Source organism: Manis javanica, chromosome 5 (genome assembly GCF_040802235.1).
Source record: "Manis javanica isolate MJ-LG chromosome 5, MJ_LKY, whole genome shotgun sequence".
NCBI classification, from domain to species: Eukaryota; Metazoa; Chordata; class Mammalia; order Pholidota; family Manidae; genus Manis; species Manis javanica.
The window spans coordinates 139,165,851-139,193,544 of NC_133160.1; the positions used below are offsets into that span (position 1 = coordinate 139,165,851).

The window sequence follows — 27,694 nt, forward strand, 5'->3', positions numbered from 1 at the left end:
TGGCAGGCTTGCATAAGGACAGTTGTTCACATGCCCAAAGGTTATTTCTGAGACAGGAAGTAAGAAGGTTGCCAGCTTTGATTCATCCAACAGCTAATTGCAATTTTTGGAAAAAGGTTGTATTAGTCAGCTCATGCTGCCATAACAGAATACCACAGATTGGGTGGCTTAAGCAACAGATTTATTTTCTCGCACTCTTGGGAGCTAGAAGTCCAACATCAAGGTGTGGGCAGGTTTGGCTTCCCCTGAGGCCCCTCTCCTGGGCTGGCAGGGCCCACCTTCTCCCTGTGCCCTCACCCGGCCTCTCCTCTGTGGACACTGATGCCTGGTGTCTTTTCCTCTTATAAAGATGCCAGTCCTGCACAGTCAAGGCCCCCCTGAAAACGACCTCACTTAACTTTCACTAACTTCTTGAAGGCCCCATCTCCAAATACAGTCATACTGTGGGTTAGGACTTCAACAGTTAAGTCTGTGGGGCGAGGAGGGACACATTCAGTCCTTAACAGATCTTCTGAGAAAAATGTTAGTTTTTGCTGTTAGAGGCCTGTAATACCAATAATATGCAAGAAAATGTCACCCTTTTTTTCCAATCAAATTCAATAATAGTAGGTTGTCTGATCACTGCAAACCCTGACACAGATTCAACCTCTGGATATTAATGGTATAAATTGCATACAAAGCTGTCCCAAAGTTGAAGAAACCATGTTAGAGGCCTTCACAGCAGGAAACCACATTTTTAGAAAGACATTATCAAGTTATCATCCATCTAAAAATTATTTTGGTATTATTCCTTTAGAAGTGTAGTAATCCAAGCATTCTGTAAATATAAGACAACTATAGTAAATCAATCAGTATAGTAAATTGACATTAATAGAGGAAAATTAATTCTTAAACACTGGCTAGTAGAAGTTTCAATCTGTAAGCCACAGAAGTGAAGTTTGATGATAAAATCTATCACTGGTGTTAGAAATAAACTGGACAGAAAATATACAAGAATGTGAAATGTGCTAATGTGGTAACACAGCACAACTACAGGTAGAGGGAGAATATATGGAGGCACAGAGTGATATGTGAGGAAAATTTAAGCAATCCTTAAAAGACCTTAGTCTCTGGAGCCACTACGATAGTTCCTAGGAAGAGTAGTATAGTGGTGGTTGCTGGTGACATCTGAGTCCAGGTCCATGATTTTTAGGGGCCTTTTTCCTAGAAAAAGAGAGGTAAGATTCACTCATTCAGCAAATAGTCATGACGGTGCCTATGGTATAGACACTAGTTAAGAGCAGGGAACAAAGCAAACCGAAATCTCCGCCCTCCCGGAGCTCAGATCCTATTCAGGGAAACAGCCAGTAAAGCCAATGAGAAAAGCATGTAGTACATCCTGTGGCAATGTTGATAAGGAAAAATAAGGCAGGAAAGAAAGATGGGCCTTGCACAGAAGGATTCAGTTTAAATCTGGAGGTCAGGAAGAACTCACTGAGCAGGAGCCATTTGAGAAACAGCCGTAGGAGAGGGAGCTTGTCACTGATGATTAGGGAAAGCTGGCTTCTGTTGGGGAGCAAGCGCGGAAATGAAGGGGGTGGCGGGGAGGGGCGGTAGGAGAAGAGGCGGGCAGCTTTAACATACCCGAAGTTGGATGGGGCCTCCCAGGCCGTTTGTGGACTTTGCATATACTCTGAGTGAAGTGGGAAAATCACTGGATGGTTCTGAGCAGAGCCAAGACATGGTCTGACTTGCCTGTGAAAACATTCTGGCTGCCAGACTGAGAATGGGAGGGAAGCGAGTATAGAAGCTGGGAGGCCCGTGAAGGGGCTGTTACCTTAACCAAGGAGGGACATGTTTGTGGCGGCCCCCAGGTGCTAACAGCAGAGGTGGTGAGAAATGGTGGGGTTCTGGATATATTTTAAAGGCAAGCTACAGGACTGATCAATAAACTGTAAGCTGGGAGTATAAGAAAGGAATCGGGGTAATGCCAAGGATTTTTAGTCATAGCAAGTGAAGAATGGAGTTGCCATTAACCAAAATGAGGAAGAGGAAGGAGGAGCAGGATTTCTGGGGGGAAATTGGGAATCTGGTTTTGGATATGTTAAGTTTGAGGCACCTATTTACTACCTAAGTGTCTGCTGTTAAGTAGGCACCAGCTTGTAAGAGACCAGAGTTCACGAAAGAGGTCTGAGTGGGAGACAGGAGTTCTAGAATGGTCAGTGTTTAGATGGTATTTAAAACCATTGGATCAAATGAGCTCACAAAGGAGTGAGTCCAAGTGATGATGTTTTAAATGTGGTGGCACTATTTTAAATGTGAGACTGGTCAGCAGCCACATTCAGCTGCATGCGAGCAGGTTCAGAGTAGTCGGAGTGGGTTTAACCAGCCGGTGGTTTTGCCCAGCAGCCAATATAGCAAAGCAGGAGAGAGCAGGTAAGTGGAGGACAGGTTGGCAGCCAAAGGGCAGGGAGATAGTGGTGGGATCAATGGCCCAGGGGGTGGCCGAATGGCCCTCCTGCATCCTTCTCCAGAAACCACCATCAGCCCATCTTCTGCCCTTCATGTTGGTCATTATGGATAATTTTGTCAGCTTCCAGGATACTGAGAATCATTACCACCTTGTCTTTCCCTGCTTGCTTATCAAGACTCCCGTAACACGGTAGCTGCTCTCCTTGTACCTCTCCTATAATAAGCAAGAGCACCTAACTTCCTGCAACGCTGGAAAACAGCTGCCTGCCACCATTTCTAACCAAATAGATAACATTTTACTACTAAATAAAATTTCTAAAAATAAAAAAAAATAATGTATTTTTGTAGCATTATCACTAATATCTTTACTTCTTCTCTCCAGGAAAATTAGTTATATCGATTAATGTACTCTCTGTTTGGACATAGGACACTCCTGCAAGCTTTTAAGGAAGAACATGGGAATGATTGTTATAAATGAAGGCTCTCTTGATGTAAGTAAAATTACGTATTTTTTTATCCTTTAATAACTTAATCATCATGTAGTATTTCATTTTATTTTCAGATAGCTGTGGAACTATTTTATCTTTCTGAGGTTAAAACATACCATGTCACCATTGTTCTGTGACATGATGTACAGTGTTTTGAACCATATTGGTGTAAATAGATTCCAACTTTGTGTCTGCAACAGCTGAAAGAAATGCTGAATGATTTGCTTAATGTGAGACAAAACTGCTTTACAAAAGCATTATGTGGGAAGTTACTAAGGAATGCAACTTATTTGTATCTATCTGGGCATTTTGTGTATTAAGCACTTAATATCTCCTTTAGCTTCCAGTGTTAATAAATATTTTGCTTCTTTTAAAAAATTTATGAAAGCTATTGAACAACACTAAACAACCCTTCCTAACAGGAAAGTTGTTTATTTTTTTAAATGTCCTAACTTCTGGGCTGAAATATAAGTTCCTAGGATGTCTTTTTTCTTGGCTATGGTCACATGAAATTGTATTTGGGAACAGGGGGAGGATTTGTTAGGTGTACAGTATAAAATAGAAATTAATAGAACAAAAAAGTAGGTCAAGTAACCTGTTAATAAGGTGGAAGACAGAACAGGAGAAGTGATTATACAACTGCTTGAAATAGTCATTGTGACGCAAAGAGCAGAGCAGAGAAAACCTGATAATTAGGGATGTTGGTGAAGCCGAGAGGCCAAGTACGTAGCTGGAATGGTGAAAAGGCAAATGTTCAGAAGTCAAGTATAAAACAGAAATTATGTGTAAGAAGTATTCAACTTCCAGTTTTTAAGTTTTAAGGAGTGATGATCTCTTCATTATTGATCCTCAAAACAGTCTTTCTGGCACTTTTCTCCTTCTTGTGAAATCTGTAAGCAGTTTCTAACCTGAAGAAGAATATATGACTTTGCAACCCTGAAGGTGGTTTGCACCTTTAATTATTGAAGGAGTACATTTTGTGAACCAAGCTTTAATCCTAAAAACAAACCCAAAGAAGTCCTCCTGCGGTTGGAAGACTTGCCTTTTATTTATTCATTCGATAGGCCCTCTGCCAGACGCTGAGAACATGCCAGAAACAGTAGCCCCATGAGTTGGCCCCCTATGGCTTACAGTTAGCTCCTTCCTACCCCCTCATATGTATTAATTTTTAGTTTATTACGTCCAAGTTACTATGTTGTGACAGTATCACCAAGACAGCCCAGTCCTCCGAAAGCTTATTATAAATAATAAGAGAAGTAAAATGCATACAAGTAACCGTTACGTAAATATAGTGGATAGCTTGCTATGAAAATGTTGTGAAGTTTAGGGACTTACTTACAAAGTAAATGGCGTTTAGCTAGAGGTGAGTAATTGAATAAGGGAGAGGTACTCAACACAAGGGCATCGCAAGCGCATTCAAGGTACAGTGGGGCGTGAAAGAGGAGCATTGCACTTGAATGTTGATAATATTTTCAAGTATATTTGTTTGAATAAATATAGCCACATAATGTAAAATTCAAGTTACAAAAAGGGGACAGTACAGATGTTAAAAAATGAATCTCTGGTCCTTATGCTCAACCTATCAAGTCTGCCTGCCTAGTGACAGCTACTAATTGCAGTTTCTTGCTGATTCATCCAGTGATATTCTGCCATACCTAAGGGATATGTGTGTATGTCCACACACACGTCTTCTGTGTTCAACACAAATTATAGCATACTGTCCACACTGCTTTATACTATGCTTTTCTAACTTAATCTATCTTAGCAATTGTTCTGTAGCAGTAGTTGTGAAGCTACCTAATTCTTTTGTAATGGTGGCACAGTTTATGAGGTACCTAGAAAGAAATGACAGGAGAAGTCAAAACTGAGAAGGTAGTGTCAGGTCAAATGTGGAAAGCTGGGCCAGGTCTGAAAATTCACCTTTCCAGGCAAGGGGAGCAACTTCATCAGCCTCTTAAAAGAGGTGTGATGTATAGAAGCCATTGCACACCGACACGTTTGGAAGGGAAGAGAGGCCTGGGGAGCAGATAAGAGGAGCAGAGTAAGAGTTAGGTGAGAGGAAACGGGGGCACCAATGCCAGCAGATGTGGCGGAGAAGAACTGAAGGAGGCTTACCCATGGGGTCCCTGGAGACGGACCACAGAGAGCCATGAAGGGTGGCTCCAGAACCGGGCTGCAGTTTGTCTCGGTGCTGGACAGCCCTTAGTGGCAGCAGCCCCACAGACCCTGCAGATGACTGGGCCTTTGTCAGCACCAGAGGTTCCATGTGGGACAGTTTTTCTGACACTTGAAGAAAATCAGTGGTAGGACCTCTGCTGACAAGCCAGGCTTGATTTCACCCATGGTCCTTTGTGTCTGGACTCAGGTTTTCCCTTATGTAGAGGGTGCTAGCATTGCTTCTGTGTTTTCCTCTGTTTTGTCATTTTTCTCCAACTCTTGGATAAACATGTTCTTTAAGTGTTTTAAGTGTCAAGTGATATATAATCTCAAGAAAAACAAAAGTGAAATACCAGAAATATTCAGTGTACTGCATCATGTATTATTGAGAGTGGCATTTATTTTCATTTTAAAGGTGCCAAGGTAGTAACTCAAAAGTAATAAACACTTCAGAGGTACTCGCACTACCCGTGTCTGCAAGACATAGTGGGCAGTCTCAGGGAATACTCATCTGCACTGGAAGCAGGGCCCGTGTCTGTTGGTTAACCATTTTCTCTAGATGCCCAGCAGATTGCCTAGCACATAATAAGTACTCCAAAAACATTAAAGAAATTAGTCACTGAGGAATTTTTAATTAAAGACTGCCATCTTTAAAAAAATTGTGTATCAATTTTAAATTTCATAGTAATTGATCTTATCTGACATTTTAAAAGTAAAGTGATTAGAAATGTCTCTAGCAATTCAAGTGACAGTTTGGTGTGGAAGATCACAGGCACACAGTGGCTGAATGGATTAACACTGATTTGTCCAGCTGCATGCAGACTGCCAGGCATTCCCTCACTGCTGTCTGGGGAAGGTTTTTCTCCCAAGAAGTTAAGTGGTGACTTTACAAATCTGCCTGTTTGGGGTCAGACCTGCTGTGGTGCACTCATTTGCTTCTCAGCAGGAAAGGAAACTTTGCATAGCTCCTTCAGATCTTGTGTCATAAAATCCACAGCTGAGATTTCAGACAGATCATTAGATGTGCTGGAATGCCTGTAGGTAAATCATTGTTTTTTTCATTGCCATGTAAAAGAAAAGCATCCTATATGTGCAAATTGTGCTGATGATAATAAAATACGAGATTACTGTTCCATCAGCACAAAGAATAATTAACATTCAGGTAATATACTCAGGAGCATACTGTCTTAGGGAATAATATAATAGGAAATAAATTGTGTGTGGGTGTATTGTCAAGTGACAAATTTAATGAATATGCTCAAATTATTCCATGAAATAGCATAGTGATTAAGAGCACAGTTCTGCTCTCAACTGAATGTGGGATCCTGGGCAAACTGAAATGAGCTAACTTCTCTCAGACAGTTTTGCTGCCTGTAAAGTAATGATAATGTTACCTTTAGTCTGGGATTGGTATAGACAGGACATGATGCATACACATAAAAGGGGGATGTTATAAAATTTTATGGAAAAATAGTATTTGAAGAGCTTGCAAGTTGTTTTACATAATGATCATTTTTATTAAGAATGATACATTCTTTTCCCATCTTTTAATTTTTTTCCTAAAATAACAAGTTATAAATGTAGATCCTCCTTTGCACAAGTGATGCAAATTGCTATGAACTGTTCACATTTTCTACCAAAATGCTATTTTAATACTGTTAAAATTTTAAAGTTGAATCCCTTTTTTTTTTAATGTTTAACTTGTACAAATAAAGTAGCATATTTGAGACTCTTTAATTTCCCAATAGAAAAACCTTTCTCCTGGAGATCGCAGTAATAGAAATCTCTGTTTTCCCATAATCTAGCTCATTTCAAAACAATTGTCATTTGGCTTTCTAATTTTCTCCCTTTGAGTTTCAATACAGTCATCCCTCTAGAAAAGCCAGCGGCTGTTCAGCACTTTTTAAACCCTTGAAATAAACATGTAAACCCCAACTGCAGTTGAAAATATAACCAGAATGGAAGCCTTACCCAACAAGTGTAATGTGGAAATCTGGCAGGGGAGTGTCTGCCTCTGCCCAGTCCCAGCTGCTTTCGTAGCAGGCTCAGCATCCCAGGCTGGCATTGATGCCTGGGAGCAAAGCTGGGTGTTCTTGTCTGGCTACCACCGTGCTATGGTCAAATGCTGACACAGCAAAACAGCAAGAGAGTTTCTTAGAAAGCTTGTGCATAGTTTTGTTTAATTTAGAAAGAATTAAGCATCATTAAGACTCATCTAAAGTTTATCAGAATCTTTTAGATATTTATAATAAATAAATAATTTAAGTAATTTGCATAATTTTTTACCATGCTACTTCGAACCGCTTTAGTAGGTAGGGGTTCTGATTATGTTCTTGGTAGGAGACATTTCCTTAAGCATCTGCAAAGGCAGTAATTCCAAGTTACTGGCTTCTTCCCTAACTCCACAGCAATGCCCAGAAAGTATCCCACAAACTCCCCAGAAACCCCTTCCCACTCAGTGACCTAGATCCAGGGGATTCTTCTGGCATCTCTTCTGTATCTTTAGTTAGTCATGAAACAATTTGTTAAAAATGGAGACATATAAAAATGTGAGCTAGGGAATCTCATATGTGATCTATCTTTAGCTCCCAGTGTCTAATAAAGATCTTTCAAAATGTGTTAAAACAGTTCTGGGAGGATTGGGTTTATGTTATATTAAGAAGTGTGATTGTTATATTATTCAAATCCCTCATAGGATACCAACTCTATGCATCTCTGGAAATACTCTCAGGAGACTCAAAACTTTTTTTTTTTAATCAGTATTGTCCAACTTTCTTCTAATAAAAAAAATTTTGAAGACTTATTTAACTGAGATAACTCAGAATTTCAGTAACTTAGTCTGTCAAATCTCAGGTAGGTGGGAAGGACCATAATTTCTTAAACCATTGATTCTGTAGGTGCCAAAACAATCTTTCTTGAGTCTCACATGATATACCTTAACCTTGGTTCCCCCTTCTGTCTTCTCTTTTTATAGAGAGTTGTGGGGTCTGTTCTGGGAGTAGGGCTGGATCTTAAATCCACTCTTACTATTTTTCCTCCTCTCTTCAATTGTCTAGCTTCCCTAGGAAACAAAAAAAAGGGCTGAGAGGAAAATTATTTACTATATATTTAGTGAATCAATAGGAATGATGGTTAAATAAGTGTGTGGAGAGCTTGGAGAAATAAATTTCCTCCAAAGTCAAAAGGCTTCTAGGTTCCAGTCTAACTCCTGGGAAGCCCTGCCCACCTCTGTCTCATCAGCGGGGCACAGCGCTTCTAGATGGTCTCTGCCACTGTTGTTACTCACATGCAGCCTGATGAGGAGCAGCACCTGATATATGGGAAGTAGTGTGTGTGCTGCTTCCCAAAACGAAAATGCTCCTTTCTGACTTGCTGTGAAAAGGGAACTCTTCTTCTCCTGAAGCATTCTATGCATTGTTGTTACAAACATAAGAACATACCAGCTTATAGTTATGAAGTGCTTAGTCTATGAACCAGGTACTAGATAAAGACTTTATAGGAACAGTCACATTTATACCTGAAAACAGCAGTAGGCAAATACTCTTATGCTCTAGAAGGATTAGCCTGACCTCCAGGCCCGGTAGCACGAGAGGAGGTTTCTAGGTCACTGGATTCCAGAGTCTAAGCAAATAGATTTTTCTGGGCCTCCTTTGCCAGCTACTCTTGTAAAGCAAGAGTAATAATAATAATATCCATCTCCAGGGTGGTGTTGTGAGGATTAAACAAAATAATACCTTTTAAATACTTAGAAACAATGCCCAGTATTTAAAAAGCATGTAAGACATATGGAGCATTACATTGAGGGGCATTATTATACAGGCAGGGGTACAGAGGGGGAAAGGTTCCTCCTTGCCAGCTGCTGGAAGAGGGTTAAACATCCACCCTTCTCACTATTTAAATGTCTTTGTTCAATTTGAGACTATAACCCCAAATCAGCCTAGGTTTGATTACATTGGATACTAAGGTTTCCCCTCAATGATATATTTTACAGAAAATGAATTGGTAGCCACATTGGATATTAACAAGCATAAGAACATATATTTTTCAACACCGTGGTAAAAGAAAGCCCTTTATGGGAATTGCTTTTTTTTTTTTTTCTAACTGAATTTAATTTTCTAACACCGTGTAAGCTTCAAATATAACTTATGGGGCATTCATGACTTAAATGGTGCAATTGTCATCTGTATCCTTTTAAGCTCAACTTACATGTATTATGCAGACAAACCTCACTGCTTGGGGAACCAGCCACTGTTGTACAGCCTCTGAAAGAAATCCAGAATAAGCAAGTTATTGACTTGACTCCAGAAAAGTGGGGGAGAAAGAAAATTGGGGCTACTTCCGGTTTTATCTTGATATGTCCCATGAGTCTAATACAATACATTTTGTATTGCTTTGAAAAGTAGTTTCAGCAGGTTTTAAACCACATTGAGTTTTCTTCCACTGCTAGCATTAGAAGTTTAGTGTTGTGAATTTTCATTTACCATTAGCAAAGCTGTTTCAGCTTTTTGGCCTGAAAATTTTAAGGTCTTAGTTTAACTTTTAAGGCATTAATGTATCCCTATCAGAAGTAAAGATATGTTTTTATGATGTCCCACTGCAGCACGATTGTTCAAACACTGGCACGCTGCATACTCCAAGAAGCAATCAGTGAAGCCAGCTTTGTGACATTTGAAAGAAATGGGTTTGTAAAAAAACGTAAACATTACAAAAAATAAAAATAACATATGAACAAATAATCTGTTCTCTTTTCCCTGAATTTAAGATGATGTCCGCCACAAGTCAAAGTATGTGGTTGAGACAGTTCCATCAAACCCATAGTCTGGTCTCATAGGAACTGAACATATCCCATTTTCTTAAACAAAATTCAATTAATCTTGGCCATGTGTAGAGCTCTAAGTGAAGTCGTTCACAAATTCATGGTGTTTCTGTTTCAAGAAATTCTTCCTCTGCACAAGTCTGAATATTCTTTATCTCTTTCTGTGGGCTGAACATTTGAACTCTTCCAAAAGCTCCCTGAGACTTAGAATTACAGATGAATGCGTTCTGCCCAGTCAGCCCCCTCCGCCCTCCCCACAGCTTGTTGACGGTTCCGAAGGGAGCAAGCCAGGCCTTGTGACTTTTCTGCATCTCTGCTACCTGTATCTTTCGGTGAGTCAGCACAACCATGAAACTGACAGTTTGTAGGAAACCTTCCATGTGCCAGGTGGATCTGCAGGCATTAGTCTCTATAAGGCTGATGTTTGTCCCAATTACAGATAAGAGACTTTGAGTTCACATAGCTAGCAAGTACAGGATCCTGAATTTCAACCTAGATTGCTCTAAGTCTAAAACTTTTTGTTTCTTTTTGTCTTTAAATAACCAAACCTTCTCCAGTGGCAGGAGGAACTCAACAGAAGAGGCTTTCTGGGAGGCAACTCCCACATTTTCTAACTTGTCCCCGCTTTCCTTCCCAATTACCAGCAGGACTGCAAGGCTGCTGAAAGGGGGATGCCCATCTGGAAAATGGTGGTGTTTGGGTATCTGGCATTTATGGAGTTCAGAAAAGACCCTATATTTCATTTTACTAATGCAGCTGTACATAAGATTTTATTGAACATATATATGAAATAATGGAAATGCATTTGGGACTTGCCCTGAGCAAATAGAGCAGATAGTGATTCTTCTGTATTTCTACATTAGTTCATTCAAATCATTAGGAATAGAGACCCAACATTAGCTTTCATTGTGGTCTGGAGAACAAGTGCTCATAGGCTCCATTTGTTACTTTCTCCAAACCATTGATTTGTTAATTTGCTATTTTAAAAAAAACATCAAAAACCAGTTGTATATTCTGCACAGCCTCTTCCTGGCTGAATGAGCGCAATGTGAGAGATTGGGCCTCTGCCGACCCCATTCCTCCAGAACGCTTCCCCCTGCGTTGGAGTCACTGCCTCCACTGGAGAACATTTAATACCCAGCTCATAATAAAATAAATATTCAGGAGGCTTTCAGTGGTGGTTTAAAATAATTACCGTGAGGGCTTTAGTAAAAGCCTTTATCCACAAAACTATTTAAATTATATAATTGTATGCCCTACCTCATTCTTCCTCTGCCTGGATGTGTCCCTCTTTGCTCTTTGCCCCACTCCAACACTAACACGTAGCCTTGGACCCAGATTCCACACTTCTTTGCCTCTCTCTCTCTCTCTCTCTCTCTCTCTCTCTCTCTCTCTCTCTCTCTCTCTCTCCCTCGCTCTCCCTCGCTCTCCCTCGCGCTCTCTCTCTCTCTCTCTCTCTCTCCCCCCCTCTCTCTCCCTCTCTCTCTCCCTCTCTCCCTCCCTCTCTCTCTCTCCCTCTCTCTCTATCTCTCTCCCTCTCTCTCTCCCTCTCTCTCCCTCTCTCTCCCTCGCTCTCCCTCGCTCTCTCTCTCCCTCGCTCTCTCTCCCTCTCTCTCTCCCTCCCCCCTCTCTCTCTCTCTCTCTCCCTCTCTCTCTCTCTCTCTCTCTCTCTCTCTCTCTCTCTCTCTCTCTCTCTCTCTCTCCCCCTCCCCCCCCAAAGGGATACTAGATGCCTCACAAGGAGTTATTTGCCTGATGGAACCCATCCTAATCCCAAATGCCAAACCTCTGCCTGGGGACCAGGAGCCTTTACCCAGCACTGCAACTTCCCATTCTTCCCTTCCCTTCTATAACCCTTGACCTTTTCTGATGGCATGACCCTCCTGGGAGAAGGGACCATTTCCTCAATTACAGTGTTTTATATCTGTTCTCGCTCTGGAAAGCCCATGTCTGTGTATCAGCAAAGCCTGAATATTTTTTTTTTCTCATCTGTTTCCCTCTCCGTTATATTTAGGAATATGTATTGATGAAATGAATTTGTTTGGCTGTCTTCCACTAAGCTTGTTTTGGAGGACTTCTTTGACCATATGTTTTTAATTATTTCACCTTCTGTCTTCCCTTATCCATTTTGGAAAAATTACTTTATGTTGGTTTGGTTCTATATAAATATGCTTTTAAAGGTTATGTTCTAATATCATCTGGGAATTTAGAAACACCAAAGCTTTTGGTCCAAAACTATGTCCAAGACACCTACTGATCCCAACTGGGATGAATACTAAATGGACCAGTTATACAGAAATGTCATTTCTTTCCACTGTCAGGCATACATTCTTCACAACTTATTACCGCCTGCAGGAGCTAAAGGAGTCATTGATATATGTGATGCATAGGAGCATACGGAATGTCCAGTGTTCCACTGAATCAATAACAGACTGTTGACAAATAAGTAATACCTAGTGGCTTATCCATGTTGCTATTATGGGAGTTATAACTCAGTTTTTAAGAATGTGCTAACATTGTCCATGCTTCATATGGTCATAATGTATTATTAATAATGTCCTTGGAATGTTCTGTTAATTCGTAATTTTAGGGTGTGAACATTTGGAGAGTGTAAAAGTAGAGAAAGAATGAAGCATTTGGCCGTAAATTTGTAAATCACTAATGTCTTAAATGATGATGAGGTGGGGCCACAAACCTCTCAAACAGCTAATAAAATATGTTAATTTAGGATTCTTATATATATCCTCATAGTTGACATTTTTAAATTAACTCATAGTAGGTTTTAAAATATAAACTCCTGGCAGACTAAAGTAAGGTTTATTGACCCTCACTTGAATATTTATTTCTCTGCTTTTTAAAAACAATCAGTACCTAAGAAGTTAAATCGATGATATTACATATGAAGAACATGCCAGCAAAACAGATCCTCTGCATTCCCTTCATCATTAGTTATTTTAAATCTAGTATTCATGAAGTGCTCATTTGCGTGTAGTTCTATTTTGTGTATATACATATAATTTCACATTTATAGGAGCTTACAGTCTGACATATATATATATATATATATAATGTGGTCATTTATGCAAAAAACATAGTAAAAGAGAAACACCAAATCACTTTGTAAATTAAGTTATTTTCCAGTCAAGAATTTTACCAAGTTGAAGACAGAAATTAAGAGATGAAGAAAAACAGTCTAGGTTAGTTATATAAATATTTGTCTTCCTACCATGTGCCAAGAGCTCTATGCCATATGAGAAGAGATGATCTTTTCTAGAATTGAAGGGAAGACAGGTTTCCAGATACTGTTTATGCAGTAGAAGTAGCTGATAGAATTGAATGTTAGCAGTCAAAAGGTGGATTGAAGTAAAATTTCCATTAGGAGATTTCAAAAGAAAATTTAAGATTATCTCAATACTAATGCCCCTTGGATTATACAATGTTAGACCTAATGTCAGAGGAAGAGAAAGACCTAGTCTTTCTTCCATGTCAGCTCTAAGCCAAGCACTGGGCAAGACACCTGAATCAAAAGTAAAGGAGTCAGCACATTTTGTCACTATAGTAACCCTGCAAAACAGATAAAAAACTCAATCTTATGGATGAGAAAAATGTGATTTAGAGAAGTGAAGTAACCTACCTGAAGAAAGACAGCCATACATGGTGTAGCAATGATTCAACCCAAGCCATCCTGATTCTACATTACTGCCTTCTAGAGTCAGTCAGATGAAAAAACTAAAATAAAATAATGAGGGGTAGATTGGAATACATATATATAAGATATTCCTGGCAAAAAAAATTTATTGATAGGCCATCAAACCTGCGACACCATTTTGTATGTATGATATGATCCTTCCTAGACACTGATCCTATGTAACCACCTGGTCCAAAAGTGTTTCGGAGATCTTGGTGTCTACTTAATTAGGTGGTTGAAACTTTTCCTTATTTCTCATTTACTTTTTCCTTTCACATCATTAAAGAGGATTTTGTTTGTTTTCTGTCTTCCAAAAGGAGACATTGAATCTTTCCTTTTCAAGAAAAAGGGAAAACAGTTGATTAGCTTATTTTTACCTTATACTCTGCTTCCGCAGGAAGTTGAGGAAAACCTTGAATTCTGAGCCAGAGAGCATGTTTTAGTTTCTGGAACTTTAGTTCTTTACAATGTGTCTGTATCATTTTGCCTCAAATGTATCAGTGCTCAGAAAGCATCATGTGAACCCCAGCCTTGACTTTCTAAGAAAGTCCCACTTTTTTATGGCTGCACATTTGTATGTTACATGTTGATGGCTGCTTTCTCTACACTGACTGGTGACTTGTGCACATCAGCTGACAAGTTATGAAAGTTAATCTTACAGTGGCTCAGCCTACAGCAATTTATTTTGTTTCAACAAAGTCTTGCTGAATCTTTATTCAGCAAGATTCCTGCAGGTGTTTTCCTATAGCACTGTGTTACATTTTGTCTTTTTATGGAAAGTGAAAACAGAAACCTGTGGTGCTGATACTAAAGTAAGAAGTACAGGCTACATAAACTTAAGTCCTTTTTAACAAAAGTGAAAGTTCTGTGTGTTCCAAGAGTGCTTCATCATTAGCCCCAGTTGTATGCTTATTTCCCTTCACTGGTGCTGGTGGGGAACTCATAAAGGAAAAAACAAGTCCAAGAATAATGAAATGCATTGTCAAGTAGTGTGCCTGAAAGTCAAAGTGTCATGCAGAATTATACTTTATTATTAATAATAAATATATTATTAAGGTGTATTTAGACATATTATTAAATAATTTAGATGTATTATTTTTTCCCTTCCAGGAGCAAAGTCTTCCTTTTAACATAAGTTTATCACTTGACCTATGCACATTTAACTGATTTCCAGGAATAAATATAAATGACAAGTGCTTGTTTGCATTCAGAGCCAAATGCCAATATACACTTTGAACTAAATAAGTATATGTATAATTTTTTCCTTTAACTTTTGCTGTTTGGGCCTAGCCTTTTTGATGATACCCTCTGGAATATAGATGAGTATCATACATTATTTACTGTCACAATCAGTAACTGTGGCCCTAGGGCAAGGTGTGGAAGTCACTGCCACAAGGTGTTGTATGTTGGACTATTTACCTGTAATCTTCACCTTGTTTCTGCTGGTTATACTTGTCTAACCATCCTCTCATCAAAGGCTGGGGGCTTTTATTTGCCTTTCCTTAGGAATATTTCCACATTCTCTGCTAGGGTGTTCCTTGGATATGTTCCCAAATGAGATTATCTGTCCTGTAAACCTCTGAAAGGAATCAGTAAAATACAAAGGCTAGAAGCTGAAAAGGGCCATTTTCTGCAATATTACATTTCAGGCCACCAAAAACATAATTCCTACTTGGCCTAACATATTCTTTGCACATTTGACCTCTGGGTTCTTTAGGCTGTTCCAAGCAGAGTTTTTGCCAAAATAAAAATAATGTCTTTCTCGCTATGATACTTTCCAAGCAAATCAGGGCTTTCGGTTTATTTCACTACTAAATTGTGTCAGTTTTCATTGTCTAAGGTGCCCTCTGTACCTTTCATCAAGGATTTCCTTGGTAAATCATGTAAAAGTAATGAAAAAGATGACTGTAATGTCTCTGATTTCTTAAAGATTTTTGTCTTGTTTTACTTTATTGCAGGGTATTATATGAACATGTTATCTGTTTTGCCAGGCTATACCCTACAGATTCAAATGGAACTTGATTAAGGCCTTCTTATCAGAGTTATCTTTGTCAAGAATTCTACTTGGACTAATTATCAGGCATCTTTATTTATTTTCTTTTCCAAGCATTGCCTTATAAGCCAAATAAATATTGTTTACTTCTCACAGGCTCACTTACATAACCTGTTTTGATCACTAAATAGCTAGTCTAAGTGTTCATTCTATTATATTCATTGGACAATTTATATTACTTAAAGCAGGAGAAGTTAGATAACTACCACTTTGTTCTCCACCTTTATAATAAAATAAGCACATTAATATTTTATTTATTGTTCTAATTAAGAGTATCCAATATTACACAGGAGTTTTACAGGCATTGCAAAACAATCCTCACAGTGGACACACAAGAAAACCATTGTGACTTCCCACAAGGTGTTCTCCAGTCATGAATCACTGGTTATTTTATTTTCAGGCTTTTATGCATTTAATTTCATCTGTTCATACAGGGCCTTGGTTCTGAAGGGAAGTAGAGATGGAAATAGATAAGCCACTATCCATCACTTCTACATCATACAAGTATAAACAACTATTTGAAGAATTCAAAAGATGGAAGTGTTCATGTCACCTGAATGGACTCAGGAAAAATAGGGTCAAGGGAAGATTTCTTGGTTTATTTATTCATTCATTGTTTTTTGTAGGCAGTCTTAAAGGAGAAAAACATTGAGCCTGTGGAGAGAATGCAAGTTCAAGAGAGAAGTGGGGGGACAGAGATGAGAAAAGAAGACAATTCTTCCCCCTCCTTCAAGAACCAGGGAGGATTAGGGAAAGGGAAGTTTTGAAGTTAAGAGCAAGACATTGAGGGAATTCTTTCTGGTATGAATGTTCTCAGTAAAGCAGGTCGATGTTAACTGAAGTGACAGGGGCCAAATCTGGAATCTTGAGCAGAGGCCTGGAGTAGCCTCTGGGAAAAGTGGAATCCACTAGGCACGAACAGAAGTATGGATCAGCAGTAATGTGCACCCATAGCAGACACCTGGTGGGGAACCTGTCCTTGGGCTGAGGTGTCTTTTTCCCTTCTGTGTTGTCAAAACTAAGAACTGAGGAGGATGTTGGTTATGGCGTAAATTGTGAATTGGCAAAACAGGACGGCGTGGTAGGAGGTCCAGGGGCTGAGGGCTCTAACGTGCCCTTGGTGCATGCAGGGCTTTGGGTCCGGAGAGTAGAGTTGAAAGATTGACTGGAAGGGCCCTGTGGGATGCAGGTTGGAGGAGGTGCAAGCAAACCCCACTTTCCTGTGGCTCCCTCCCTTCCCCAGACTGGCGCCCGAACCCCAGCCTCTCCCGTTACCCCTTGCCTGACGCCCCAGATCACCTTTGCTTCAGCCTCTCCCTGATTTTAGCAACACAGGCGCCTTCTCTTTCAGCCTACAAATAAGACTCTGTAAAACGACGAGATACAGAGCTTTTATTTTGTTCTACTCTGTGTTCTTTTATCCTATTTCTGATTTAGCTTCTCATTTATATATTTTCATTTTCACATGTCACTAAGTTTAAATGTTTAAACATTTCCCCCTTCAGTAGCCAAAAAGAAAACAAAGCAACAGCTAATATAGTAATAAATTTATTCCTAGCTACAGGAGATAAGCTTCAATGCAATATGGCCATAAAGCATGGCTTCCAGGCTTAGGGGAGAGGCAATAAAAGTCCATAAATAAAAGAATTTTCAAACACTCCTGGAGGTATAAATAAGGGTAAAATATAACTTGTAACTGGCAGCACACAGCCAATAACAGAACTATTTACAAAAGAAAACTATAAACTAAAAGAAGAAAAGGTTCCTAGCTTTTGTGGTGGTGTCCCCGTCACACCCTAGGTGGGCTGATGGGAGGACTCTCTGTGGGAAGTTTTTTACTCACCTTCTGAAATGTTCTCTCTTTTTCATCTCCTGATACCTTTTGATTTGCTGAAGATCTGTGATAATCACCAAGGAAACCCAAGGGTGCTGATGCCACAAATAAGAGAGTTTTCAACAAATTGTAAGGTGTTAGAGAACTCTTTAGGAAGGAGGGAGACGGGGGCCCACAGGTCGGTCAACAAGGGAGCTGCTCAGCTCAGGTGTTTCCTTGACTTTCAGTCTTGCTCTGCAGCTGATCTTTAAAGAAATCTGAAGTTCTCCTGAGGTCCATCTCAGGTTTCATTTGGGTCTTCAGCCCAGGAGTCACTTGGGTAAAAAATAGTGGCATTTTAATGAGCAACGCCTCGGTTCAAAAGGTCCACTACTGTTAAGTAGTAGATTATTTGTTCTCTAAAAAATTAAGGAGCAAATAAGATAAAGACCTGCCTGCCTATCTCCCCTCCTCCCTCCCACCTCTCTCTCTAAGCAGAAGTGATAATAGAGGGGGAAATGAAATGCTGCCAGTGGGATGCAATCAGAATTTATCATTTTTCTCATTCAATAAATGTGTGTTTCCCAGGCATCTGTGATTGCAGGCACTGTGTTTCTTGCTGGGAACTAGGTTAAACATGGTCTCTCACCTCCAGGAACTGAGAACCTTGCTAGCATGGAGTGGGTCTGGGAGGGCTCGGTGTGGTGTGAGCTTGGTTTGGAAGGTGGCAGAATCTCCTCTGTAGAGAAGAGCGTTTCAGAGAGGGGAGAAAAAGGAGTCAAGACTGTGAAGGGAAATGTGAATGAAAGTTAGTTGGGCTTAGACTGTGGAAAGCCATAAGTGCCGTTTTAAGGAATTTGGACTTTCTCGTGTAGACAGCAGGAAGCCACAGAAAAATTTTAGGGCAAGAAGAGACATGATTTGTGTTTTAAATTTGTTTTATGAAGAGAAGCCTCTGTTGGCGGTAAAGACAAGATGAGAGACAGATGATGAAGGCCCCAGGGAACCAGCACGAATGGTGCGGCATTCCACTTAGAACTGGCTGTGCCTCGGTCTGTCTAGAAGCAGGCTTGCTTTTACTGGGTTATGTAGAGAGAGACAAGCTAGCACAGAGATTCAATTCTGAATTTGATTTCACTACTTTGTAGCCATGTGTTTGTAGACAAGGAACTTAAATGCTGTCCTGTGTCTCTCACCTACACAGTGGGGCTAACGGTAGTGCCTCCTGCATAGGGTTGTAATAAGTGTTAACTGAAATGTACGTGATGTGTAGCCCTTAGAACCATGCCTGGTGTATGGTATATGCTAAATATTGCTTTTTATTCTTACTGTTTTCCTCAATTCATTCAGTTTGCTTGTTTGTTCATTTAATCTTTTTAAATTTGATTTTCAGATAATCCTGGGTCATCTGTAGATTGTCATTGGTAAATTTTGTTTGCCAGATTTTACTGATAATTTGACCTCCTTTTCTTAAGTGCTCTTGGGTCAAAAGTTTCCAGCAGGAAAGAGGAGGGTGAGGCCTGTAAATGAAAACCACTGCTTCCTCCCACCCCCGTGTAAAGTGTGAAGAGAAATGTTCTCAAGAAAAGTGCTGTGTGGTGGTCCCTGGTGTCACTGCATATAACAGGGACCAGGGGAAGCATTAGGTGGAAGTCAGTGTGGGGAAGGTGTGAAGTCTTACTTTATAGTACAATGTGCTGCTATTATTTTGATAAACAGATTCTGAAATTCCAGGACATAATGTGAACCGCATTTGAATGCAAATGCAGAAACACCTTCAGAAACTCCAATATAAAATTCTAATTATGGCTTGGCTTCCCCTTTGTGCAGGTAACTATACCACATTCTTAAATTGGAACAATGATTATATCTCCCATAAAGATAATAAAAATTATTATATGAGCACTACTTTCATTGTAGGTATATTTTATTATATAAATATGTATGTGTATTTATTGCATAAATCATTGCAGGCTCAGATATGAGCACCAGAACAATAATCAGAGGGGAATTGTTCCCTTTTATTTCCTCGTGCAGAGCCAGTGTTATGTTTCTCCACAATGTTGGGGCTCTTGTGAAACAGAGAGCTGACCCCAAAAGGTTAGAGGAAGCGTTTACAGAGTTTGGGGAGAAAAAAAGTACCTTGAAATTTTTTGCCTTTGAAGAGCTGGGAAAGCAGTTTTTGACAGAGGGAGACAAGTACAACCCCTCTGTATAGTGGAAGTGAACAAAGCTTTCCTTGACACCAGAGGTTTTTGTTGTGCCCAAAAGTGAACTCTTCATTGATGGAAGGGGTTCTTTTATTTGATCCATCAAGATTACCAAGTCACATTACCATCCCTGATCGAAATTCAGCGTCATGAAGTCGTGATTAAGGTTATAGAAGCCAGTTCATGAAGTGGCAAGAGATTACAGACACTGTTTCCTCCTCTTGGTCACTGGGAATTAAGTTTCAGTAGCATCAAGGACTTCTGAAAGACTAGTGGAAATTATTTAAATTACATTCTCCAACTTCTCCCCTGGATTCATGGCTAAGAAATTTTGACTAGTTCATAAAGTGGGACAGTGTTGTTGTTCTGTAACAAGGAAATGTCCTGAAAACATGGTTGCAAGATGGTGGTTGTGTGGTTAGAATAACGAGCGGGACTGCAGAGGACACCTCGTGGTCCGGCCCAACGCTGGTAGGCGCAGAGATGTGGCCACAGGCGAACAGGTTACTTTTTCTGCTGACATTTGTCCAGTCTCCCTTGAGAAGCTTTTGGGAGAATCAAATGAGGCGAAGTATGGGGGAGTAATTTGAAACATAAAAAGCACAAAAAATAACTTGAATGCAGTTACCAAACACCATAGGGCATCTTAGTAGAACAAACTGGGAGTAAATGGCTGAGGACATTTTTGTTTAATTTTACAGGGAACAAGGGAAACACTCAGTCGTCACTGCACTGTGCTTGGTGAGGCTCTTCAGAAAGAGAATGATTTTGCTCTTATAATTGATGGGAAAACCCTCAAGTATGCCTTAACTTTCGGAGTACGACAGTATTTCCTGGACTTAGCTTTGTCATGCAAAGCTGTTATTTGCTGCAGGTAAGATCTTAATACCGGCAGGTTTTAGTAAAGAACACTGTGATCCTTCGTTCTTGATTTTTAAAATTCCTTAAAGTTATTCTACCCAGAATTTGTAAATATTAGGTTATTATTTCACAAACTGGTACAGAATGTAGTAGCAGAGCTTTTGAAAGTGAGTCCTAACAACTATTAATTACTGTTCGTACTTTGCAACAACATGTTTCTTGCAGGTTTCGGTATTTAAAATGGATTATTTGCCTGTATTTCCATCTAGACTTATTTCTCTAAAGGTGCTGTTTTCTACACTTAAATCTTTGATCCTGCCGTTGTTTGTGGAGTGACATGATGGGAGATGCTAATTGAATCATTTTCCAAAAAGCTGAGCATTTTTCGTGAAGGCTATATATTGACTGTATAATCCTGTTCTCTCTAATTTATAGCATTGCCTATATCCTAAATTAAAATATGTTTTGAGTTGTTAAGCCCTAATCCATAGAATTGTATTTTTGTAAACTATTTAGCTCCAATCCTTCCTGGACTTGTCAAAGAGTCTTCCCCTGCTCCACACTATGTCTTCCTAAAATTAAAAGTGTATTTATGGTTATGCACAGTTCCTTCACCATGAAACCTAAAGATTTCCCTCTTTGCCATCCACTTACTGAATCTCACCAGCTGATCAAACTAGGTCCAGGGTAGCAATTTCTCAAATTGCTTTTTCTTCCTGGGAGATGAAATGTTAACAGGGCTTCTAAAGAATTTCTCAGAATCTATTTTCTTAACACTATCTTTAAATTTTTTCTATGTGCTTTTATCATTATCTATAAAAATGTATTTACTAATAAAAGAATGTTATGCTTTTTAAACCTTTTTTTTGTTGTTCAGACTTATTCACATAAATATCCTATATGTATAATGTACCTTCAAACTTGATCTAAATGTCAATTGGAATATACTTTGTGAGATAGAATTTAAATCATATTTAATAAGTAGCCTTTATAGGCATCATATCAGCCTATAAAATTATATCATGCTCAGAGAATTAGGAGTTGCTTATTATTCCCAGAAGTCTTATTATTTTAGTCATTTATTTTTCTTCTCTGTGGCATGTATTAATGAATATTACTGTAGAACTCTTGGATACTCTATTATACAGATATTTGCTATTAGTAATAATCAAGTTCTTTGCTTAGTCATCAAGAAAGAATTAGAAATTATTTTATCCTGACTGTCTCATTTGCACTTTGGTATCTTCATGCTTTTCAAGATCTGCATTTCTGGTGACTTTTATTGATTCCTTGCTAATCTCTTGACCAAGTCTTAGTAATGTTCAACTCCAACATTCTTCCATCAGGGTAATTTTGTGCCAGACATGGTTGTTTAATGACTTTCACTAATGGGATCATAAGGATCAACAAAAGATTGCTCAAAAGCACATGAAGAAATACAACTGTTGGCTATTTGAGAACAAAACAGAATACAGAACTCTTTTAAGATAAAATAACCAGTTCCCTTGATTTGACATCGGTTCTGTGCATACCTCAGATGCCCCACATACAAGAATGAATGAGACTTCCTGCCCACTCTCCTTCGTGTATCTTTCTGTTTCTTTCGAGTAGAATCACAGTTGACTTAAAAGATGTGGGAGGCCAGTTCTCATAATGTAGTCACTGCAGCTGAGCTTCATTCTTAAAGCATTGCTTAACACAGTACCTCCCACCCTTCTTCAAAAAGTTGAACCATAAAATTAAACAATAGCAGAGGGAGAGAAAAACTAGGAAGCAGAATCAAGGGAGAATAAATATGTTCTGTGCTTGTGCTTGTGAAATTCCCTCACGAGATCCTTGTTCTGGATGCTCACAAGTCATGTGGACCTCAGGGCTCCTCCAGGCCCCAGACCCCTGGGAGGGACTCACTCTGCCATGCACGTGCAGCTTGGCTCTGAAACTGAGCTTATAAAGCTGTGTGTGGCCCTTCCTCCCTCCATCCTGTTTTTATGCCTGTTGGAGGACCATGAAGGTCCCTATGCAGACACTGAGTTTTTATTTAGAGGGTTTTTTTTTTTTTTGGTGGGTGTTGGGGGTTAAGTAAAATATCTTTCCTCGGCTTTTTTCTTCTAATTACCTTCATATTCTCTCTTTTCCCATAAGGATTGTGGTCCAGCTTCCGGTTTGCCTTTGAGAATTTATCTAAGCCCATAATTACATCAGTGCCAGTGCTGGATTTATGTCTGTGCACCTTCTCGGCCTGGTGCCTCTTGGCATTTAAACTACCAGCACAGACCATCTTCTTTTCATTTAGCTCACTGACCTCAAAGTACAATTTCCATGATAATGCATCTATCACTGGTAAGGAATAGATGGGCAATTCTATATATCATTCTTTACCATTTAGTGTGTCACTCCGGGTTTCTCAGATCATTACAATCTCCCAGCCTCAGGAAATTCTCTATTTTACCCCATTAGAATAGACACCCCAGATAAATACTGAATGTTATTTTGAAATACAGTGCAGTACTGTTTCCCAAATACATTTATGTCCATTCTGGCTTTATGAGTTTTCCCTTCAAACTACTTTTTAATCTGTTTCTTGTCAGTCTGTGTCTGAAGATAATTCAGGATCTGCTCTCTCTCTGCAAAGTCTTCTCTTTGCCATAGCTAGAGTGGAAGTCGAGGGGAAAACCTTCCCATAATGGATCATGAGGCTCTCAATATTAGCTCTATCTCCAGGATTACATCAGCCACTTTCTTCCTGGACATCATCAGCATAAAGGGCAGAAGGCAGTTTTTAGTGTTTGCCTAATTGACACAGTTATAAAGATGAACATTTTCCCTGAAGAGGCAGCAGTTGAATTTGAAAGAAACAGTTGTTCTCAGTCAGAAGTCATTACATCTCTTACTTACCACCATTTCTGAAGACATATTCAGAGACAGAAATAATCCCCTTGCCCCAAAATTATTCAGGGCTTTGGAGTTCTGGTTTTGGTTTACAAAGTGAACGTCACATGTTATACCTCAAATGATTTTTTTCTAAGTATGTAAGACCCAAGAAGTAAAATGAAATCTATTTTTATCAGTCTAACAAGTAGTGCACTTTCATAGATCATGAAGTTGTTTTTTTTTTTAACCTCTGTGAGCATTTACCTTTTTAACCTGAGTAGCTTAATAGGAAACATGCATCTGATGTTAGGGTAGGTTTTGGTAAGTTTTCCTGGTTATAAACAAACTGCTCCTCTGTGGGCCTTCTTGCCTTTATTCCCTTGCTCACATATACTGATTCTTAGTGTTTGTTGTGATCACAGATTCTTCTGAAAGCTACAGGCTGTTTCCACCCCCACAAAATATATATATATATATATATACACAGGCACACACACATACAAACATGTAAAAATGATTGCACCACTTAAGTTTCACAACTCCCTGAAACTCCTTGGACAGAGGGGAGGAAAGCTTGCTCCAAGACTCACAGAGATTTGTATCCACAGCTAAACTCAAGAATTGTTCCGCAGAGCAACTGTACCAAATAAATAATTCCTCATTTTATGCCCTAAGGTCCCACAGCTGTGTAATCGGTATAGGGTGTTGCATCTGGGGCTTCACAAAATTCTTACTCTAACATCACCTGTCTGGCACATTGCATACTAAACGGAATCTCCCTGGCTGTGGTTTTGATGACCTGCGAACTGAAGAGCTCACGAGGTCACGGTGATTCCGATCCTCCAGGGGGCCTGCTGTCTAACACAGCTGAGAGTGAGGCTTCTCTGACTTGGAAAGGTGGGAGACCCTTGCACGCAGGCACACTTCTTAGGTTTTCCCCTTCCAGCTTGAGAGCTTCTGGCCAGAGGATCACTTCTAGCCCTTCGGTCTGGACAAACCCTTCATATGTTGGCCACTCTGAGCTGGGAAAGGTCCGTCGGCTGCTTGGATCAGCTTCACTTTGGGAAGCGTCTGTTCCACCTCCTTTAATCTTCCCTCCAGAAGGGAGTGAGAATGTTGCAGTGAAGTATTGCTGTGTGTTAAATAGCGTGTGGTTTCTGAGATCCTCATCAGTTCACATAACCCAGCCTTTCAAAGAATTTTACATTTTTTCTGTAGTTGTCAGTTTAGTTTAAACATATTTTGAAACTTATGTTCTGTGACAGTTGGTTGAAAATTGGCCTAGAGCCTCCAGCTTTTAGACTGTCTAGTAATCACCATTCTTCTACATAATTTATGTACTCATGTCTTCTGAAAAGCAGAAGTTAAATTGAAGTAAGCATTTTTCCCTACTTGCAACATCTCTAATCAAAGTTTAACCCCCTTGTAGGCCATTTCCCTGTGGTACATAAAAAAAAACACTTGACTTCAGTGAGTGTCATCACTCAGGAGTGGCATTCTAGGCAAAACCTTTCACCTTAGCCCGATCAAGGGGTCCTCCAAGAAGAGGTCTACAGGGACATTTTGAATACTTTCTGTCATAGTATGAGTGCATTAAATAAAGGATCAAGGCAGATCTATTTCTTGAATCTTGCAGGATTGTCTTAAACTTTAAGGATTTCTCTAAATGTTGTACTTAAAGGGTAGTCATAAAGCACAAATGAAGCTAATAAATGTTCAACAGACATTCCCTTAAAGAAAAATTTTGTGAACACCCTTGGAAGCCAAGCAGATGTTTGGCTCTGCAAGCACTTACAAACTGTTAATGAATGTCAACCCCGTATTTGCTTCCAAGAAAATATGAATAAATGTTGGATATGCTGAGAGAATATTTCTTTCATACATGTATGGCTAAAAAAGGACATACTGAATAAATTCTATAACTTCATAAAATGCCCATATTTGGCTTTAACATACTATAATAAGCTCCTGAGCCCTGGCCATCTCATTTGCTATTCTACCCGAGTAGTGTTAAAGGAACATGGCAGGCCATGTTACAGCCTGGTAGCCAGTTATGATGTACACCACCAGGGAAGACCATATTTGACAGGAAAATATCTGAGAATATAAGAGAAACTAAATACTGTAGAACTCCACTGTCATTCAACATTTTATAATTTTAGATGTGACTCAATTTAGATAAATCACCATCACCAGCACGCACGCACACCCAAGTCAGAACTGCAGGTCATATAATTCTGATAAAATAGTAAACCTGTGCCAGATAGTACATAATGTCTAAGTGTGCAGCTCGGTGAATTTTCACAAAGTAAATGCCCTCCTGTATCAGGCTGCTGGAGATGATCAGCTCCCTGAAGCCCCTTGTGCTGCCTTTAGTTTTATCCTGCTCCCGAGAGTAACTGCTGTCTTCATTTCCATCACTATTCTTCTTAAATGATTTCTTACTCATTTTAGTCTCTTTCTCTTTTGTATCTTGCTGACTTGGAATGAACATATGTATCTTCTATAACTACATTCCAATTCTTGATGATTCTTTTCTGTTCAGCAGTTTTAAATACAGAGCTCTGCAGCTTTCCGGTAAAGACCTTCCTAAAGCCTTTTATAAATCAGCACTCTAATATATGCTTCAGTCAAACACAAATCCACCAAGTAGAGGGCTCAAGCTCTCCTTCAGCTCTACAGTGATAGAATGAAAGTCCTTCATTTTCTGACTTGCTAAGGACATGATATATGGAACCCACAATGTTTCTCTGATCAGTCAGTCTATTGACCTAATTGTGGGAAAGGGAAGCAAAGTTACTTTGTCATTAACTGGCTCTCCTTGAACCCGGATGGCTTTTAGTGAGATTACCTTCCTGTCAGTAAACCTGTCTGAGACACCCCATTCAGGATAAGTTAAAGGCATGGTGTTTTGGGCCAGGAGTCAAGGCCAGGTGGGATGCAGCCAGGACTGTGAAACAGCTGTTGGGCATGGAGTACAGAGAAAGGAGAAGCGCCATCCCAGGGGAAAGATGGCCTTGGAAAATAAAAATCAGGTGGCCAGTGGTGCAGACAGACAAGAAATGAACATAAAGGATGGGCTTTAATTTGAGATATGAGAGAAGAGGTGATTCCAGATAGCATTCTCCAAGAGGAAAGGAATATTCTATAGGGCAAAGGTGGGCAGACTTTTTCTGAAAAGAACTAGATAGTAAGTATATTAGACTTTCTGGGCTATACTGTCTCACAACTCCTCAACTCTGCCACTGTAGCGTGAAAGCGGCTCTAGACAAAATGTAAATGATGGGTGTGGCTGTGATCCAGTGACACTATATATAAAAAACAGGCCACTGTCCAGATTTGGCTCCTAGGCCATAGTCTGCCAGCTCCTGTTACGAAGTATCTGTAGCTCATGAATGAGCGATAGAGGGAGTCAGTGCTGACAGAGCTTTCCTGGAATATTGATGCGTTCACTATGAACTCCCTTGTCTATAATTTCCAGACTCTTTTCTTTTCTTGAAAGCTGAGACATACGCCCATCTCTCCTCAACTGATACGCTTCCCTTTCGCCATGATTCCTCAAAAATGACTGACATTCTTTCTGTGGTGACAACTGCCTGTTCTAGAGGATCCATTAAATTTCTCCACGCCGTTGGATTGAAGAAAAACCCTTAAAATGTGGGTATTTCCAAAAGCTGATTTCTTTTAAAATGAGGTGTCAGTAGACAATTACATATCTCAGCAAGAGACAGACGAGGAGCCCAGGATCACAAAGGTTAGATCCCGCTCTGTCACCTAAATGCCTTCCTTCTGTCCTAGGGGGAAGTGCCAGCAAGGGGCCAAAGGACAATGTCAGCAAAGGAATCAAGAGGAAGATAGGCTGGCCTTCTCCCTAAGCTGGAAGCATCCTAGTGTCTTAACCTAAAGCAAGTTCTTCTTTAATTTTAATATACTATTTTAGTTTTTGCCCTTCATCCCCACTTTCACTTCACTCCTCCCTGGGAAACATTCGCAACTATTTAATATGTTCCCATCCCATCTGCCATACTTTACTTGTAGATATGTGTACCTATAAAAATACATATTATTACATGTGTGGAATTGAAGGATAGATAATAATTTTTAATATTCCAACATAAATTGTTTGCCTTTTTACTTTTCTATATTTCTGAGATCTATCCATGTTGCCATTTGTGAAACAAGTTAATTTCTTCTCTACACTGCTATTATCCTAATGCATATACGTCATTTTATTTATCTATTCCTACAGTGATGGCTACAAAGTTTGTCTCTAAATCTGTGCTAAC

The 27,694-nt window shown here is 39.6% G+C and overlaps 1 protein-coding gene and 1 long non-coding RNA gene across 7 annotated transcripts in view; one reads left to right on the forward strand and one right to left on the reverse strand.

The window, feature by feature from the left end:
* Window positions 1-2,843, reverse strand: part of LOC118969196 (uncharacterized) — a 28,804-nt gene extending 25,961 nt beyond the window's left edge. Inside the window, exons 1-2 of the long non-coding RNA XR_005057131.2 lie at window positions 1,475-2,843; window positions 1,102-1,203 (exon numbers count right to left, since the gene is read on the reverse strand). This is a non-coding gene — a long non-coding RNA (uncharacterized lncRNA). The remainder of the gene's footprint in view (window positions 1-1,101; window positions 1,204-1,474) is intronic.
* ATP8A1 (ATPase phospholipid transporting 8A1) overlaps window positions 1-27,694 on the forward strand; it is a 222,501-nt gene that overhangs the window by 134,299 nt on the left and 60,508 nt on the right. For all 6 annotated transcript variants that reach the window (XR_012131751.1, XM_037002854.2, XM_037002856.2 and 3 more), the window contains 2 exons: window positions 2,878-2,942; window positions 20,378-20,550. Coding sequence is in view for 5 of the 6 variants with exons in the window: in XM_037002854.2 (XP_036858749.1) it covers window positions 2,878-2,942; window positions 20,378-20,550 (238 nt within the window). In the remaining variant the exon portion in view is untranslated. The remainder of the gene's footprint in view (window positions 1-2,877; window positions 2,943-20,377; window positions 20,551-27,694) is intronic.